The sequence below is a fragment of the Danio rerio genome, chromosome 9 (genome assembly GCF_052040795.2).
Source record: "Danio rerio strain M-AB ecotype USA chromosome 9, GRCz13ab, whole genome shotgun sequence".
In the NCBI taxonomy this organism is placed as follows: Eukaryota; Metazoa; Chordata; class Actinopteri; order Cypriniformes; family Danionidae; genus Danio; species Danio rerio.
The window spans coordinates 29,352,471-29,372,931 of NC_141029.1; the positions used below are offsets into that span (position 1 = coordinate 29,352,471).

The window sequence follows — 20,461 nt, forward strand, 5'->3', positions numbered from 1 at the left end:
ATAAAGAGAGACATTTTTTTACATACTATTTTAGTTTGTGTGTTAAGATACAATTTTAGGTAAAGCATTTGTTGACTCTACTGCACACATTAGGATAGATCTCTAAAAAAATATTGAACTGTTTTTCTTTTCTTAGAATGGTTTAACTTAAAGTGCTGTAAAAAAATTGGGGAAATTTTTTTAAGGTACTTAAGGATATGTTGTCATACAGCAACAATGTCCAACAGTGGATCTGACTTTGTAAAAGTTATAAGAAATTGTTATAAGAAAGTTATAAGAAATTGTAAAAGTTATAGGTATTAATTTTGTTGTTTGAAATGTTGTTTGTTTTAATTGAATTGGTGTTGCAGTATTGCAAGCTATAACACAGAACTTATAAAAGACACCTTACTTTCCAACAACTTTTATTCCAACAGCTTTTATTTATTCCATTCTTTTTGCTGAATATTATGGAAAACAAGCATAATATTATATTATCATGTATACAACACACAGTAGGTATAAATTTAAAACTAAAAATGTATATATATTATACTATATACACTATACTATACCTGAACTGTCACCATCACTGCTTTTATCAAATGTCCAATCTGCATCTTTCTCATGGTCACTAAAACCCTTCTTATCTTCACTTTCATCTGCAGGACGATTCATTTCTATCCTTTTCTTCTCTCACTTACCATAGAACATAATGGTCTTCACTAATACAATGTTCTCTGTATTTGAATCCAATCAAAAGTAATGCCATTAAAATTTGATTTGATCCATAATTCAAATTCCATAAGCATATAACTAATAAACATTATATTACTAGCATTAATGTTGTTTCTTTTACAACTTAAAAGATCACAGCTGATCTTGCTAGCTAGCTAACCTATTGCTATATTGCACATTCCAGTATTGCACAGTGATGCTATTTTTGCCAACACATACATTTGATCGATTTACAGAAAACTAATTTGATAAAAACTTTTTTTTTTGGAGTTGGAAAAATATCACCATAACTTACTGGAGGTGATGTTTCAGATTTTTTGGTGGATCTGACATGAGTTTATCCTGTTTTATTGACATTTTCATTTGCATTCAGCAACTACTCATAATAAACACCATGTCTGTCAGAAATCGCACCACAGAAAAAACACTGCACACCATGTGACTTAACCAAAGCACATCATTTATTAAACCAAGGTCTTCTCTTTCCAACAACAAAAAAAGGTCTTAAAGAATCAGTGACATGGAAATTAACATAAATATGTGGTAGACAAGGCAGTAAAACATCCTACATCAAGAGTCACATGTTTAATGGAAAATTTTCATATAATTTCCATTGAAAAAATAAATAAATAAATTATATATATATATATATATATATATATATATATATATATATATATATATATATATATATATATATATATATATATATATATATATATATATATATATATATATATATATATATCTTCTTCATTTTTTCATCAGAATTTAACTGGAAAAATATACTGGTATTTATATTTAAAAGCTTTTTAAAAGCATGCATTTCAGACCAATATTTCTCATATTCAGTGTGACTTATTTTATTAGCCTTTCGATATTTATTTGAGCATCTTGACCTGCATAATTTTTTTTTCCCCTGACTTTGACAGGATTTGATTGACGTAGGATGTCGTGGATATTCATAAATGGCTAATGGGCATCGGGATGCAAGATTTAATTTATTCTTTTTGCGCAGTGTGTCATAGTGCACGACAACCTATTCCATATTTGCAACACTTCACGACAACAACACAGAAAGTCTAGCATGTTTATTTTTTTTCCTCAGCATCCATGATGGGTTTCATTATATGAGTGACATTAACCAATAGGTGGACAGAATTGTATCCATGCACAGTTTTTAAAATGGCAAAGTGAAAGAAGACTATGCTACTAGGTGAATATGAAATTGAAGAATTGTTGTGTAACCATGGCAACAGTATACACTTTCCTGTATGATTTGCTATCACTGGGCTACCATGACAGAACAAAAAAGCAAATGCTGGCAATCAATACACATGGCACTTCATTGGTCAATTAGCAAATAAACTAGTAAATCCCTCATTATGTTCTCACTCATAATAAATTAGTTTGAATTTTTAGAAATGTTTCTTTATGGGTAACCGACTGTCTACTAAAAGTTGCGTTGTCATTTTAATTTGAAGTGATGTTAGCGGTTGTGAGTGCAGGGCTACTCCGTTGCTGGGAAACCATATCTGTAGCTCCAAAAGTGACTCTTGCTGGCACAGAATGGATCTACTTATCTACTGTTTTCATTCAGAGAACACAAACACACACACATATAAAAACTGCCGTCTGTGGAAAACACCTAATACACAATTATAGAGAGGTTTGTAATTTATGTGACTCCCTTATTACATAATTCTCGACATAGACATCATGTAATGATTGAATGCAAAGCAACCGACAATAAAAATAATGTAGTCTGAACAGGGCTTGACTGCTTGAGATCTGCTTCAACAATGATAAACAGGTTACTAGCTGGTAACTAACCAATTGCTGATGATAATCTGGATTATGTAATCAGATGAAAACCTAAAATTATGTATCTGTTTTTAGATCATGGTCATATTAGATCACTTTTACTGTAATATTGATTACATGACGACACATTTGCATCATTGGTATGTCACATGACATACAGGTTGTCAAAATCACCAGAAATCCAGGCTTGTAGATCATTGGGAATCATTCACTTTTACTCAAGACTAGACTGCAAATCTGTCACCATATGGACTACAAATCCTGTCATGGACCACACACTCACACCTGTTCTGGTTTTCTGCTTATTGCAAACACAGACTGTCAAAGCTGTTTAAAACTTATTACATGGGCTTTAAAAGCAGCACAGACACACACACAGTTGATGAGTATTGTTATACTATATGGTGACAGATTTGTAGTCCTGAGTGAAAGTGAATGGTGGGCAAAACAAGGCTTCATGAAACACTGAAACATTCGAAGCAAACTTGTCAAAGCTTTGAAACAATTTTGAAACCCAACTTTAAAGTGACACCTAGTGGTCATTTTATGTATTGCTCTGGAACAGCATCAAGCAAAGAAACAGTTAAGCAAATTGAGGCATTGAACCCCAAGTTGTAGAGTTGCTGCTTCAGGTGATGCAGAGATACAGTAATAGTTTCAAATCCAGGGTGATGCAGCTATAGATTAGGTTTTAAATGCTCTGTTTTTTGTAACGTGTTTTGTTTTAACATTGGTTTTACATTTGAATGAACACTTTTTGAATAAATATGTCTTGTTTTGGCTGTTGCAAGATCCGATATGGTTGCGGTTAATGAGACTTCCCATTTATTGTATTTTAAAAATGTCTACCCCCAACCCTAAACCCAATCATCACAGTACTGTAAACATATTAATTATTGTTATACAGTGTTACAAAAATTATGCTATATTGATGGCGTACCCACAGCTGTATCCTATATAGACTTAAAACAGTAACATTATTAAAATACATAAAATCATAATTTCTGATTATTTGTACAAATCAGGATTCGAACCCAAAAGCCAATTGCAGCACAATAACTTTGTGCACACACACGGTCCACTAAGTTATATGAGACAGAGTTTTATTATGACCCTTTTAGTTAATTGCTGATTCGTCAGGTCTCGAAACGCTTCTGAAATGACCGATGCTTTGAATCGATTTAGTCACATGACCAGGTGTTTCGAAACACTTTTGTTACGTGGCCTGTGTGTTTCAAATTACCTCAGTCACCTGACCTGGGTGTTTTGGATCATGCTTTGGTGCAGTGTTTCAAAACACCTGCACTTCAGCATCTTGACACTGTGTCGAAACGTCAGTTTCATGTCAGCCATTTATATTGCAAGCCTGAATTGCTGGTGATTGTGACACAGGTAAACCGTCTATTTAACTTTTAAGATTTAATAGTTTGTTTTCAGCAGCTATGAAACCTTTATGTAAAGTCTAATGCTCTCCATGTTGTCGAATTAATTAAATAATATATTTTCTTTCTGTTTTTTGAGTTTTCCCATCAATGTGGTACAAAACAAGCATACTCAAATCCACGTGACAAACATTTTAGGTCAAAAGTAATCAAAATGTATTCAGGTTAGACTAAAATGTGTTCTTTATTAGACTGCGTAACTAACAACTAATTACTAGCTAATTTTCATCATGCAATTTTTAATCAGTAAACAATTTGTACGTAATCAGCACTGCTTGCTTGTTCAGGAAATCTGTTTTAAATCTCATTATTTTTGCAATTCTCTTTATGCTGGTGGCGCAGAAATTACACACTTTAGCTTTCATCTTTGTGGAGGAAAGCGGATGACAAGGTGACATCTTGAAACCTACGGGACGAAGGTATTAATTATGTGTGTGTTTTTGTGGAGAACAATTAAGCTCTGGCGACGCAGTGGAATCCTAATGACACATTATTCTCATGTCGCCACGTAGGGAAGATAGAGAGGAATGGAAGACCAAAATGGGTAACACCTGAAAGAACAATTCTGCTGCATCTGCGGGATGTTTGCAGTCTCTTTGCTGTTGTATTCTGGGTAACAAATTCAATGCCTGTGTGTACATGTGCTTGGCAGGGTGTTTTTCTGTTTCTGCTTCTCCAGAGGGAAAGAGACCAATATAGCGACTCTGTCTTTCACCTTGAGCGAACGGAGCCAAAGCCGTCACTCTTCAAACCGTTCAGAATCAATTTTTATGTAGCACCTCGTCTTACTGATGTCGAGATGCGAAAAGGAGTTGCTCCTTTGAACTGGATGTTTTCAAAGGTTTGGCTTAATTCACAATGCATTACCAAAGATAAGAACTGGTAAGAATGTTTAGATTAATTTTACACTCAACAAGCTTTATGAAATGCTACAATTTAAAATTAATCTAATGATTTATTTATTTATTTATTGTAACCCTTATGTACTGTTGGGGATGTTTTCATCCATTCATTCATTTTCTTGTCGGCTTAGCCCCTTTATTAATCCGGGGTCGGCACAGCGGAATGAACCGCCAACTTATCCAGCAAGTTTTTACGCAGCGGATGCCCTTCCAGCCGCAACCCATCTCTGGGAAACATCCACACACACATTCACACACTACGGACAATTGAGCCCACCCAATTCACCTGTAACGCATGTCTTTGGACTGTGGGGGAAACTGGAGCACCCAGAGGAAACCCACGCGAAGACAGGGAGAACATGCAAACTCCACACAGAAATGACAACTGAGCCGAGGTTTGAACCAGCAACCCAGCGACCTTCTTGCTTTGAGGTGACAGCCCTACCTGCCACTGCCTCACCTGTTTTCATCCACTCTGGGGTAATTTAGAGTATTAATTTGGCCATTACTTTTTCTGTTTCAGCTAGCAGAATGACAAATCTTGTTTTGGCACATATTTAGGGGAAATGCTTTTAAATTTTTTAAAGAACTCAACGATACATTCCGGACAAATTTACTACCTATTTGTTACATTCGGGATGAAAACATCCACTTAATTAAACTGCTGTAAAAATGCATCAGATAAAAATTTTTTTCACCAAATAAGCTTTGTTTTTTTTGTTTTTGTTTTTTTATCAAATCAGTTACATCATTTGTAAACTTGGCAATTAAAAAGTTAAAATCTTGTATTTTTTTTTAAACATTTAGTAGTCTTGATCAGGACTGAGGTAGAGTAACAGATTCATGCAAAACGTACAGCGGATTAATTCAGTGGATGTTTTCATCCCGAACACAATTAAAGGGTAGTAAATTTGAACAGTGCTAAAGGGTTAGATAAAATATTTTTTTTCAAAAGCTGACTTTACACAAGTCTTTAGTAACCCACATAATGCTTTATAAATCACGATTTAATGCTCAATATATTTTTAATAGCAAAAAAAAAAAAAAAACATTTATTTTGTTCAACCGAATGCATCATTATTACATTATTAAATTAGTTATTATTAGACCATATTTATCGGAAAGAAAAAAATATAACTGACATTTGAAACATGAGCTCTTCAAATATAGTCTTTGTTAAAATTATTTGTTTATTTATGTGACAAAATGCAATCAGGATTTGAACATGTCTTATTTATTTAAAGGGGACCTATTATGCCTCTTTTAGGAGATATAATGTAAGGGGCCAATCACACCGAACGCACTTTTACTTTCCAAAATGCGAGGCGCACCTCATTGGCTTTTCTATTGACAAGAAAAAAAGAAGTGTGGTACGCTTTTTTAATGTCGCTAGGCAATGACTGAATCAGCTGTGTAATGTGCGCGAGAGTTGCTGTTGATACTGGTATAATTTTAAAATTGATTAATACTATAATGTTTAAGATTTGTGATTGATACAGCACCAGATATCTCAAAACAGCAACTACTGTATAAGTTTTGACAACACAAACACCTCCACGGAAACCCTGCCTCTGCTTTTATTTGATTGAAGAATGAAAAAGACGCGACTGATGTAACAAGCTTTTTCTGCAAAGGGCAAAAACGCTAGGCGCAGCATAGCGCATAAGCAGCGATCGTGGACATAAGTAACTCATTCAAAAAAGGTGCCTCTCAACGCAAGAAGCATGTTTAGAGTGATCGGTGCCTATAAGTCTCTGATGTCTGAGTGTGAAGTTTCAGTTTAAAATACCACAAAGATAATGTTTTATAAGTCTTTGAAGCTGCACTTTTTGGGCTTTGATCCCAACTGTGCATTTTTAGTGACTGTCGCTTTAAGTTCAAATGAAATTGTGTTCTTTTCAAAAGAGGGTCTTTAATGGAGCTACAAATATATCAGCATAGTGGTAGACTTAATAACAAGACTAAGTTCCAATACTAATGAGGGTGAGATTGTCACTAATGGACGGGGCCTTCCTCCTATGATGACGTATACAAAGGGAGAATGTCAATCAAAGTGTTTTTGCAGGCTGTTTTTATCAAGTGTCATTATAAAAAATAGAATGAATTAATTCTTACTATTAGAGGCTGGCTATATTGACACTCTGACACCACTAAATTGGGATTAAACATCATATAAAAGGGAATTTTGCATAATAGGTCTCCTTTACACAATAAATATTACATTTCCAAATAAACAGCTAAATGTTTATTAGGATCAATTTAACAAATTCTCTTAAATGAATCTCCTCTCCACACTTGATATTTCTAAAACCATTCCCTATTTACAACATCAGATGTTGGCCACTTTGTAACTGCGTCTGACTTCACTCACCTTACACTCACTCACTATTTTATTTATACAACCGACTAATAGTTACTCTTTCTGTGATACAAAAAAAAAAAATATGGTGCTTGCTATTTATATCGGTATCTGATTTCATTCACTAACTTTCATTCACTCTTTGCAGATAGGTTGCTTATTTGAAATCAGTGCAATCATTGAATTAAAGGTCTTTGATTTGCTGGCTTTCAGCCTAACTCTGCTTACTACTATTATAATATGTTTTGGATACTTTAGTTTTACAATGGACATGATTTCTGTGGGAGTCCCATAGGATTTAATGAAGACTACAAATTGGTCACTACGTCATCAATCTACACCTTTTTTTTGTTGCGGAATCCATGCCCCCTACCAGCAAAAATTACATTATATGTCTTTAAAACCAACACTTGTGTTTACTGAATCTATTTAAATGTACTACCAAGCAGCACAAATGATATGAAGGACAGCAGGAGACATGCCTGATCTGCTCAGTAGACTCACCGTTGAGATAGGGTGTCTCACAGAGCACCATGAAGTCCACTATTGGATAGTCCATCTCTAACACCGTGATGGCTTTACCATGCATGATGGTTAGGGTTGGTCTCCGTCCTGCCTTATCATATGAAAGACCTCCAGAGAAGATGACAAAGGCTTCACTACTGGAAGATGGAATATACAAGAGCATTAATGGAAAAAGTCCTGTTTTCAGTCTGAACTGATTACTTTAACACAGCAAGACCTGAAAACATTCTAGATGGAAAGATTTTATGCTCCACAAAATAATTTTGATACTTCAAAACAATGCTAGCAAGGCATTGCTTCAATTTAAACCCCTTTCACAGCTCTAATATGCTCTCAATGCAAACAGGAAGAACAGACAACAATATAACCACCAAACTAATCAAAAATATCATTAAAACTGAGGCGGCCACTTATGACCACTTCTTTGAAAACAGCATAGAGGAAAAAAGCTAAAAAACAAGCAATCGAAGACGGAAGTTTATTAAAATGATGTTTTGCTGCTCATCTCCCAGGGAAAGCAGGCTTTATAAAAACAGGCAGTAGACTTTAATTGTTTTGTGACAAGATAAAACGACAGTAATGGTTCTCGAGTGGGACTTGGCACATCTGTCTGAAGCAAATAGAAGGATTAAATTAGTGTGCAACACTCTAGACTGCACTTTCCATAATTCATCAGCTGTTTATTAGTCTGTGAGGCTTGTTTTTGTTTGTTTTTGTCTTACCTGTTTCGGGAGGTCTTGTATTCTACCTTGAGAATAGGTTTACACGACTCTTTTCTACCATCTCTCTGAGTTTTGCCTAAAAAAAGAAAACAGACAGACAGAAGGTCTCACTTTTTTCACCTCAACGCTTCATACATTCATGTCCAGAACTTTTTGATTAAGAAAGCACTTCCCAGCGCGAGCATGTTCATCTTTATATAACCACTAAGCTCAAGGCCAGGACCCCAAACATAGCGGCAAAGACTGAGAGTGAATCATTTATTCCTGTCAAATCAAACTTGCACACAGACACACACACACACACAAACTGCGAACCCACACACTGAATCATCCTCCATAATGAACACACCTGGTGAGGGGGTGTGTTTGCTGGTTACGTCAGAGTCAGGTTTCACTAATAGATAGTGAGTCATGGCTGAATGGGGTCTGTGTGTGTGGGGGTTTACTTAGTTAAACTCTGGGGTCAACTTTTCAAAACAGGCTAAGATTGTCAAAGCTTCCCGTTTGCAACCGGAAAATGGCTTATAAATAAAAGAGAAAATGGTTTTGGGGTGTGGATTAGAGTCAGTTTGTAGTATGTAATAGGCAGCTTAATTTGGAAATGTATCCCTAAAATACAACTGAAACCTTATTGGTTGATTTAATAATTACACCATTTAAAATATAACAAAATATAATATGGTATTACGGTGAGAATATGTTTGAGTCCATCCCTATTAATTTATCCTACAAAATAAAAGTACAATGCACATGACTAGGATATAATTACATATTATAGTTGTCAAATGTTTATGATTAAAATGTCCTTATTTAAAAGTTATTTTAATTTTTTTAGTACAATTAGGGTAGAAATACTGTGTAACTGTCCTTAAGTTTATTAAAGAGAAAATATTCATTAGAAAAGATTCAAATATTAATTTTAAACAATGTTTTTCACAATTACTATTACTATGCAAAAGAGTATTATGCTTTATGTGTTTACTCACCATGGGGGAAGGTGACTTGAAAAGGCTTTGCTGTGTTTCTCATATTCCACATGCTCAGACTGCCATCAGAATGACTGCACATGAACTGCCGCCCTTCGTGATGCCAGCTTACTGAATGAATGGCCTGGCAGAGAGAGACCAGAAGAAAAGCGATCATGACTGCACCAATGAACATTTTTAAATGATGGCCAGATCATTATACAATTCATTTGTTTCCTCCTGTTCATTTATCTGTGCCTCTTTTGTGCCATTATACAACAAAGGAAGTAGGGAAGAAAATAAATGATATGTAATCAGAACTATTGAAAGTTCAACTGCAGCTCCGATTAGTCACATTTCAGCATTGATAATAATAGTAATAGTTTTTAAAATGTTTCTTGAAATTTTAAATCTCTATTTTAAAATGATTTCTGAAAGTAATCGATGAGTAGTATCAGAAAGTAATTGCTGCATAATATTCTGCTTTATTTTTACAAGTAATTTTACAAATTAAACTATAATAAGCTACCCTCTTTAGATTTATTACTATTATGTTCCACTGCATAGTAATGTAAACATCTAAACAGCCATTCACATGGCAGCAATTCAACATTTTTAGGTATGTATGCATGGTCAAGAAGCTTTGCTAAAGTTCAATCTGAAAATCTAGATTGGGGAAAAACTGACATTTAAGTGAGTTGGTTGTGCCAGACAGGCTGGACTTATTTTTTTAATCTTTATAAAAAAGATGAACTACAAGGATTCTCATGGCCAAATGTCTCTGGGGTTTACATGAAACAGTCTGAAAAAAGGAAATATTCAGTGGCAGTTCTAGAGGAGCTCTGATTCTAAGAGGAAAATGACCAGACAGGTTTAAGCGGATAAATAGGCAACAAATAATCAAATAAACACAGGTAGAGTATATATGAACACACAACATGTTCAAACTTGAAGCAGATGAGCTACAGCAACAGAAAAAGCCAATGCCACTCCTGACAGTTAAGAACAACACACTGGGCCCTATCATACACCTGGCGCAATGTAGTGCAGGGCACGGCGCAATAGTCTTTTGCTAGTTTCAGCTTGGTGCAAGAGTCGTTTTGAGGCGTTGAGCTACACTGTTTAAATAACAAATGCATTAGCGCTCATATGTGCGCCCATAGGCGTTCTTGTCTGAAAAGGAAGGCGTTCTGAGGCGCACTACTGGCGCGTTGCTTTTTTGAAAAACTAAAATAGATTTTTCATTAGACCAAAACAAACCCGGTCTAAACTCTGCTTACACACTGCTTAATACGCACAAGAGAGCAATAGGCAAATATCTTTACATATGAAAAAAATGTAAATATTAAGGATATACATAGAATATAATAAGAATAGATATAGGATATAAATATAAAGGATTAAAATATTACAAGACATTATTTTCTAGCCACCATAAATATGAAAAATCACTGCTTTTATGTCTTCTTCATCTCGGGAGGCTTTTTCAGTTCATTCATAACTATTTGCTTTTGTATAATGTTATTATTATTAGCAGTATTATTTATTATATCCATATTTATATTTGTTTTATTAAAAACAAGCTTAGATTTGCCCACCTGTCAGGTTTTAGACCATATGGGGCACAGCATGTGTTTTAGGATATAACTCAGGTTTTTGAACACACTTCATTATCATTGTTCATTTATTTGTTTGCTGGAAATTAGAACTGAATTTAGAAATAGTTTTGAAATGAATATTTGCGCTTAACAAACGCAATTAATTATTTATAGACTGATATCTGTGCGTAAAGGTTTCCCTATCCAAGAGCGAAAGTGAAAGTATATCCATTATCTCTCATTCTCACGCAGTAGATGCTCTGTTTAACAGTTTTCTGTAAAAAAAAAACTGTCAACTGTTAACTGTTTGCTATTGAAATAGTCAGTTTTTCCACTAAGACTTACTTTACGTTCTGTAAATAGCGAATGCGCTTATGGCGCGACGCAGCTGGCTCTTAAAGGGAATGGGAGATGAGACTCTAATTGGTTTATTCTCCAAACACCTATATCTGATTAAGAAAATTAACTCAACACTTTTAGACCATGCGCCACGGCGCAAAGCAGATTTTCCCATCCTTAAATTAGAAAAATGCATTCTGACATGCCCTGAAAGTGTTTGCGCCCTGCGTTTTGCGCTCCGCGCATGCACCGTCAAAATAGAGCCCACTGATTTTACAATTCTCAAAGGCTCATCAAAACCGGTCAATAAAAATTGGGGAAAAGTTGCTAAAGCTGATGAAGTCTCCATTACTTTCGTGCAAAGTTTGAAAAGTTGGCTCAGAATCTGCTGTAAATTACATGAAAGTATAGATCTATGCTGTCTTGTATCAATAGTTCAGGCTGCTGGTGGTGTGATGGTGTGAGGATATTTTCTTGGCACACTCTGGTCCAACATTCTGTCAATACCTTTATGAACACAGTGTACCCATATTGTGATGGCAATATTCAGCAGGATATTACACCATGTCTCCAATTTCAAATCATCTTCTTGAACATTATAGCAATATAGCTATGGTTCCATCCACCTATTTGTAGGTGCATTTTGGAATATTGCATAAACACTGTTTATTGGACACACCAAGATGAGCATACAATTAGAAATAGTGCATAAACTACAATGGGAACACATTAACTGAATAAATTGGAAAAAAATGCATCAAAAAGTGAATTAATGGACACACCAGCAGACTGACCAGATTCATTATCATCTGAAATGTTGTTTTGGTCATTTTAAAATCCTTTAGCCAAAGTCCTTCATCAAAGAGGTTTGGTATTATTACCTTCCAGGCTTCGCTCCCAAAGAGTAGTCCCACACATAAAAAGCCCACGTGCTTCTCAAATATTTTATGCAATATTTCTGTTTTGTGCATAAGTCTAATATGCATCGTTGAAATGAAACATGTCTAACATGTTGACTAAACTCAAATGGCCTTCACAGCCACCAGATCTCATTCCAATAGAACACCTTTGAGATGTGGAGATTTGCATCATTGATGTACAGCTGAAAACCTGAGGTAAATGTGTGAGGAAAGTTTCTAATAACTTGTTTAATCTGTGGCCTTAAAGAACTGAGCAAGGACTAAAGTCAAGAAAAATAATAATCAAATGAGTCTACAACTAGAAAGATTGAAATAGAAGCATGTGCATCCACAATTTGGCTGCGGAAATGAAAGAAATCAGAGAGCAAAAGATATGACTAATAGTTCCTGTTTGTGAAAGTCTCTCTCTCTCTTACTCTCTCTCTCTTTCTTTCTCTCAGAGCTTCATCCATCTGAGAGTCGATAATCCAATATCAGTAATTACTCCACCATCAAAGCAGCCTGATCTCCACTCATCTACTTGCTAATGTCACACAGTAAATAACAAGTGAAATGATATTGGTGTCACAATTATTTGATGTTTGTAAGAAAGATCTTTGCAGTGTTTGAGCCTGATGTTCTATAATATTCAAGGACGAGCCGTGAAATCAACTGAAATTCAATCTAAAGGCGAATAATCAAACAAGATGCGATGGATGTCTGTTTTGCAGAAATGAATGAGAAGGAAAGAGATTTTTATATCAGCCCAAATCCATTCCTATATTTCTTTCAACAGTCTCACACAAATCCTTTTGCATATTTCGTCTCACTTTCTCCCGTTTTTTCTTTCTTCTTCTTCTTTTTTACTCCCTTGTTCAAAATCCTATGTATTAAAAGTGTCTTTCTTACACACACGTGTGAATACCAGGCGGGCATCTAAAGTAGCAATTAGCAGACCCCTAGACATTTCCATTTACCCACTCTGACAAACGCTTGCCGAGCGACGGTGTCTCAGAGTCCCTGCGCTCAGGCGGTGCTGACAGATGATCAGAGGGCGCCGTCACCGTATTGAAACACGCAGTAAAGGTTTGGAAGGAGAAAAGGGCGAGTTTCTGGAAGGTTTTGTGCGTGCTGCTGTGAGCCAAGGGGCACTGTGATTGAAGCATGTTTTGGAAGGATGAATGCGAGCAGCTGGCTGCAGGAGTCAGCTCCCCTTTCAGAAGAAAGATAAAGTTGTGTGCCAAGCGGTGATTATGCTAAACACATCCACATGGTACAAGGAGAGAAATTAAATCACAACAGTGACTAGTGCACAGTGTTGTTATAAATCAGCAAAAGTGTGGAGGGAAAATGAGCTGAGGAGCCAGGTGTTTCATAGCAAATGTGCTTGGACAATAGAGTGCAAGAGAGACATAATTCATTTTTTTTATTTGTATAGCCTAGTTTTTCTGTCCTTTCTTCAAATTATTTCTGTTTGTCTTGTTTTTGGCTGAGGGCTGGATTTTAACAAGATGATAAATGGGAGCTTGAGGGGTCACAAATGCATGCACAAAGAGAGGTTGAGAACAACAACAGGAAAAAAGTATATATATAAATATAAAAATTAAATGTGTATGCACATAAACACATAATATAGATTATATAGCTAAGAAAGCCTGACAGAGAGGTGGTTAAAATATTACAGAGATAAAATAAAATAAAATAAAATAAAATAAAATAAAATAAAATAAAATAAAATAAAATAAATAAAGTTAAATAAAATAAAATTAATTAAAAGAAAAGAAAAGTAAAGTAAAAGAAAGGTGAAATAAAGCCAAATAAAACTAAATAAAATAAAAGTAAACAAAAGTACACTAAAATAAAATAAAATGATATAAAATAGTGTTAAATAAAACATTTTAAAATTATAAAAAAATTAAAATTCAAATTATGATTTTAAAATTATAACAAAATTAAAGTAAAGTAAAATAAATTAAATAATAAAATAAAATAAAATAAAATAAAATAAATAAAGTTAAATAAAATAAAATTAATTAAAAGAAAAGAAAAGTAAAGTAAAAGAAAGGTGAAATAAAGCCAAATAAAACTAAATAAAATAAAAGTAAACAAAAGTACACTAAAATAAAATAAAATGATATAAAATAGTGTTAAATAAAACATTTTAAAATTATAAAAAAATTAAAATTCAAATTATGATTTTAAAATTATAACAAAATTAAAGTAAAGTAAAATAAATTAAATAATAAAATAAAATAAAATAAAATAAAATAAAATTAAATTAAATTAAATTAATTAAATTAAATTAAATTAAATTAAATTAAATTAAATTAAATTAAATTAAATTAAATTAAATTAAATTAAATTAAATTAAATTAAATTAAATTAAATTAAATAAAAATGACACTTACCTCGTCATAGTATATCCTAAAGTCAGCTCGTTTGGCCCTCAGATCCCACATTACTATCGTCCCACTCTCAAAACCTATCAGCAACTGAGGGAAATAAAAGAGAGAGGAGAGAAAAAAAGAAAAACAGGAGTCTATAAATCCCAACTGAACAACAATAAACAGTGGAAACTGATTCTAGAGGTGTGTTTTACAAATGTCAAGAGCCTTTTGTATGTTTGGGTTCAGAGCAAAACAGACACACTGGTGATTGGGTGCATTTATAATTTAACTGGACATGATAGAGCAAGTGCTGATCAAAACAGACCCATGTTCTGTCTAGGGAATCTTCCCTCTTTCGCAGGCACAAGAATAACATGTTAGGGGAAAAAAAGTCTGTATTTGGCTCATTTTCAATGCATGAGTATGAATACTTCAGAGATAAAAATAAAAAATAACAAAACATTTGCTCTTAATTTACTTATTCTCAGGTCATCCAAATACGTACAGTATTTGACTTTTTTTCTTTTTAAATCAAACCATGGTTTTTACTACTAATATAATGCAAGTCAATGGTAACCTTTTCTATGATGCTCAAAAAAAACCTACATTTATGGTTCACATCTAACCTTGTTTGAGTCATCAAAGCCCTCAGTATAATATTCTAGTGTTCTACTGAAGGAAAATAATAACACACCACTATCTTGACTTTCCTTAAAGGTGATTAATTCACCAAAAAATAAAATAAAATAAATAAATAAAATAAATTGGGGGTATGCACTTTTCTATTTAATCTAAATTAGCCACACACTACATGAAGTTCAATTTGAACTGGAATTATTTTATTGGTTGTTCCATTTATTCACATTCAATAAAAAAAAAAAAAGTCCATTAGTGTCCGGCAGTTTTTCAGCAGCGCTGCTTTAATTGACTTTTTTTTAAAAGTGATTTTAAAGATGTCTTAAAGATAGCCATTAACCAAACCAACCAGCTATGATGTAAATCAAAATAATAAAAAACTCATTTTGGAAAAATACAATGCAAGATTGACAATTTAAAGTTAATTTAAAAATACAGTTTAATTATAAAATTAAGTTGTATCTTTTTCGCTTTCTGTATGAATTTCAGTGGTAAAAATGATTAAAAAAATCTAAATTGCTGAAAACAGATGGGTTTTTCAAATACATATACAACAGGTCTGATTTTAAAGGATTGTCAGTTATGATAAAAAAAAAATATCTATTTCCCTATGGAGAAAAATAAATAAATAATCTTGTGTGCCTGAAACTGAAATCCTGCACTCTATAACAAATTCAAATCATATAAATTAGATATCGGACTGTCTCCACTTCTCATATTGTCTGTGCTACAGCATATTTTGTTCTGTCTCCTTTTCCAAAAACCTTATCGGTCCCGCTAGCTCATCCGTATCAATTCCCACAATGCATCTGACCTGCTGTGACTCCAGCAGCATGCAGCCACAGCAATCCTGCCAGATTCTTTTTCTGGAAGATGACCTCACGGTATCTACTCCAAAATGCCATGCCTCCTCCCGGAGATAGGAGATAACAAAGAGACGCCTTAAAGGTACAGCTCACCCCCCCAAAAAATGAACATTTCATCACTCTCCTCCATTCTGAGCACATATTATAATATTTCTTCAGGGAAATCTAAAGCGAGGTGTCAGGTAGAAAATTCAAGCTGTTCTTCTTCATACAATAAACAAGTGGATGGTAAATTATTCCGTCAAACTCCAAACGGCCTCTTGTATGGCTTTAGAAGACTTGTTTCTTATAAATTGTCTTTTGTAGTATTAAAAATCAATTTGTATTTTAAAAATCACTGTCAAAATCACATCAGTAAAAATCACTAAGCATTTTCATTTTGAATATGCATTTCATGCTCAGACTTTTTTATCTTTTTATTTTCAACAGAAAAATAAAATTCAAACAATATCAAAACAACATGGCTGAGGCCCTATTTACACTAATACACTTTAGTTTTAAAACGGTTTTATAGAAAGTAAATGATCCACGTCCACACTGGCGTTTCACCTAACATTTTTAAAAGTGTCTCTGTCCACATTACACCGCTGAACATGCACATCATGTGACCACACACACACACACACAATGCAGCGTATGCGGAGGTCTGGGCTCCAGGTAGTCAACGGGTGCTTTAAGCACACCTCCCCAGGTGAGAGCAGCTGATATTTAACTCATCTTGTCTCTATTTTATGACTTTTTCTTTTTAATCTTTTACTTGTTCTCAGGTAACAAGTTTTGGCTGAACACAAAGTTGAATTAATATAGGGTGATCCAAAATGATTACTAAAACTTTAAAAATCAAGAATTCTGCAAAGAAGAAAATGAGAGCTAGTAAACTCTTTCTGTCGTTGATTTAAGGAAGCTCTGAAGTTTCATTTGGTTGCTCATTTGGTCGCTAGGAGAAGTGCTGTTGAACTATAACCTACATTTCTGTCGTTAATGCAAAAATGGCGACTGCTCCACAAAAAGCTGTTTGTGTTTTCAAGTATTGGGTTAATGTCAGTCGAATGTCTGGAGGGGGTCATATTGAACAACTATGAACTTGTTTTCTACTGATTTTTTATTTATTTATTTATTTTTTTAAGTACTGTACTCTTCACATTGATTAATTACCCAAGTTTCCTTCATGTTTCTCAGATTAAATGCAGACTTTCAAAGTTATGGTATTCTTTTTGAATCACCCTGTTTATTATTTAACCATATACACTGATTCTGCACATTTGATTGATTGCTTGCCTTTATTTCCTATAATGTATGAATTTATTCTACGTTATACTTTCATAATTGTCAGCATTGATTATTGAAAGATAAAAGAGAGGGCATGTTTCGTATTTTTCAATGAAAATAAAGGGACGCAGTAATGTTATAGGCTCCATTTTGGTTTTAAATATGCATACATGAAGATGACGCTCAAAAAAATTTGTAGCAACACGAGAAACAAAAACTTCTGCTTTCCAAAAACGCTCCACTTTCGGGGCTCGAAAACTCCAGGATAGTGAGGACGGAACCCATAACTGTAACAAAAATTTTGTATTTTCAAAACTAAAATGTATTGGTGTAAACGGGGCCCGAGTGCATGATAAAAAACATATATTCTGAGCTATTCCTTTTTTTAAAAAAGTGAATGTGTATGTTTGTGAGTAAGAGCGATGCATGCATACTCAATAGAAGATGTTAACACCAGCCGTTGAGGTGAATATCAGGTCACATAACAAGTATGTGTGTGCGTGTGTTTATCCTGATGAGTGTTAATGAATCAGAACACTGCCAACGCATGCAAAGTACCTTTTAAGAAGAACTCCAGCATGCATACAAAATAACCAATGTATTATTTTCATAGTGGAAAGGCTATCAAGCACACTAGTTCTTAGTTTTCTGAAAAGTTCTGATTTTGAAACAAAAGAACAACAAAAAAAATGTATTCCTTACTTTCCCTTCATCCTTTGGACTGTCACTCAGGTGAACAACAGGACCTGGATGTGTCTTTGTTGATCTGAGAGGAAGACAGAATAAAAAAGATAACAGGATGAAAAAAAATGACACATTCTCTGTGCTTGTGGGCTTATAGTTACTGTCTGTCAGCTCTGAGGTCATCTAAATGCTAACATGCTCATAAAAGTTGACAAACTTTTAATAGATGTATCCTGTCCAGTGGTGCGTTTGTCAGTTTTTGTCTATGTGTCACATACTAGCAATAACACATGGCACATTGTGTTTTAGCTATGATTTTTTATGCTAAAATATACTGGCACACAAGTAAAAAGAAAAACAAAGCAAGACAAGAAAGAGATCTTCTGGATATGTCCAGTAAAACCTTCTGTCTTAACAGGAAATACATCAAGACCAAAACACATCTCATCCATCATACAATTTTATGTGGCCTTTATTGGATAATAATATAAAAAGCCAATTCAATAACAATCATGTCTCTGGTTTTGAAGTAGTCTCTGCCTCTTAGCCAGATAAAAAAAAATAATAATAATAAAATAAAAATAAATAAAAAAATAAAAATAAATGAATAAATAAAAAAATAAATAAATCAATAAAATAAAAAAACATAAAACAAAAATAAACAAAATAAATAAATTAATAATTAAAAATACAGATAAAACTTAATAACAAATAAATAAATAAATAAATAAATAAATAAATAAATAAATAAATAAATAAAATAAAAATTCTGTAAAGCAAAAATTGTAACAAAAAAAGAAAGTAAGAAAGACATGAGACATGACACATTATATCCAAATATTGAATACTGGTTGCACTAAATATAATTAAATGTTTAAACAAATGTATAAACATGCATTTTAGCTCTACTCACTTCTGTTTTTCCTCTAAAAGCTCCTTTAAAATGTAAATCAGAGCACCTTTCATTAGATCAACAATGCAGTTTATGGAATAATCTGTTAAAATACATTAGACAAAATTAAGAAGACTGCAAAAAAAGATGATTTAGAAGGAAGCTTAGTCAGAATACAGGTTAGTGGTAAATGTCAGAAAGTTTTGAAAGAGTTTTCAGCAGAATTGGACACATCAAGGTCTTCTTTTCAGCAGTATTTCAAAGGCGAAGAGCGACAGGTTGGAAAATGTGCTCTGACAACCTCCACTGAAATGACTTCCCTGGTATTGTGTGAGGATGTGCCAAGTACAAGTGAGATAGAAAAATAGTAAAAGTGACGGTCAGAGGGAGAAGAATACAATTGGATTTTATACACACACAGATGCCATGCCAATTTAGTTCAATCCTTAGAGGACGATTGGGACTAAAAACTGGCCTTGGACTTCAGGCACAAACAGTCCATAACACCTGCAAACTCCACATTACTCCACAACCCACTGATGCACAGTTTTTAGCATTACTTACTAACATAAAAATACAATGTAGTCAGAGTCGCATCACTACTATAAACAACAAGGTCAAATCTTTTTTTTTTCTCTTAATAATTGATATTTTGGTGCTACTCACTTGCACTCAATTACAAACTATATTGTTTATCGTTGGGAAGTTATATTCGTGACCATATTAGAAAAGAAATATTATTTCACATTTAAAGAATTAAAATATTGTGGCATTTTATTTATTGTACAATCATCTGTAAATTATTTAATTTATAATTAAAGTTAACAACACTTTGTTTTGTGACATTACACTGATTAAAACAAATTTTCTGCTGTAAAATAAAAAAAAAATAATATTGCAATCTCTTTTTCCAGTAATGGGCTGTGGCTGGAAGGGCATTCGATGCGTAAAACATATGCTGGAATAGTTGGTGGTTTATTCCGCTGTGGTGACCCTGATAAAGGACCAAGCCAAAGGAAAACAAATGAATGAATAATACATAAATAAATTTGTTTGTGGAAAAAAAAAGCTTATTAGAAAAGCTATTAGTATGTGATTCAAACTTGTTGAAAATAAAGCTTGCACTTATTTTACTTGGAATTGTAATCTTCAAATAACAGCAAATAACTGCTAAAGTTGATTGCTTTACTTACTAGTTAAGCTGATTTGATAAAAATCATAGTGCAAACTGTGTAAATTAAAAATGAAGTGCATCTTTTCAGTGCAGGTAACAATGTACAGTAGGTCCCTTTAGTGCTAATCTAGTCACACATTCTGGAGTATAGGTCTACTGAAATGTAATGTCACTCCAAAACTTAAGAGGTTCAATGAAGTTATTATTAAAATGTCAAAGCTGTTTAATTTTTTCATAGAACATGTTGTAATGAGTGGTCGT

General features: G+C 33.6%; 1 protein-coding gene across 19 annotated transcripts in view; it reads right to left on the bottom strand.

The window, feature by feature from the left end:
- The window catches only part of stxbp5l (syntaxin binding protein 5L), a 231,424-nt gene that overhangs the window by 69,329 nt on the left and 141,634 nt on the right, over positions 1-20,461 (bottom strand). For all 19 annotated transcript variants that reach the window (XM_087266926.1, XM_087266923.1, XM_087266929.1 and 16 more), the window contains 5 exon segments: positions 18,153-18,216; positions 14,701-14,784; positions 9,478-9,601; positions 8,492-8,567; positions 7,749-7,906 (listed from right to left, as the gene is read on the bottom strand). In XM_087266926.1, the coding sequence (XP_087123052.1) occupies positions 7,749-7,906; positions 8,492-8,567; positions 9,478-9,601; positions 14,701-14,784; positions 18,153-18,216 (506 nt within the window).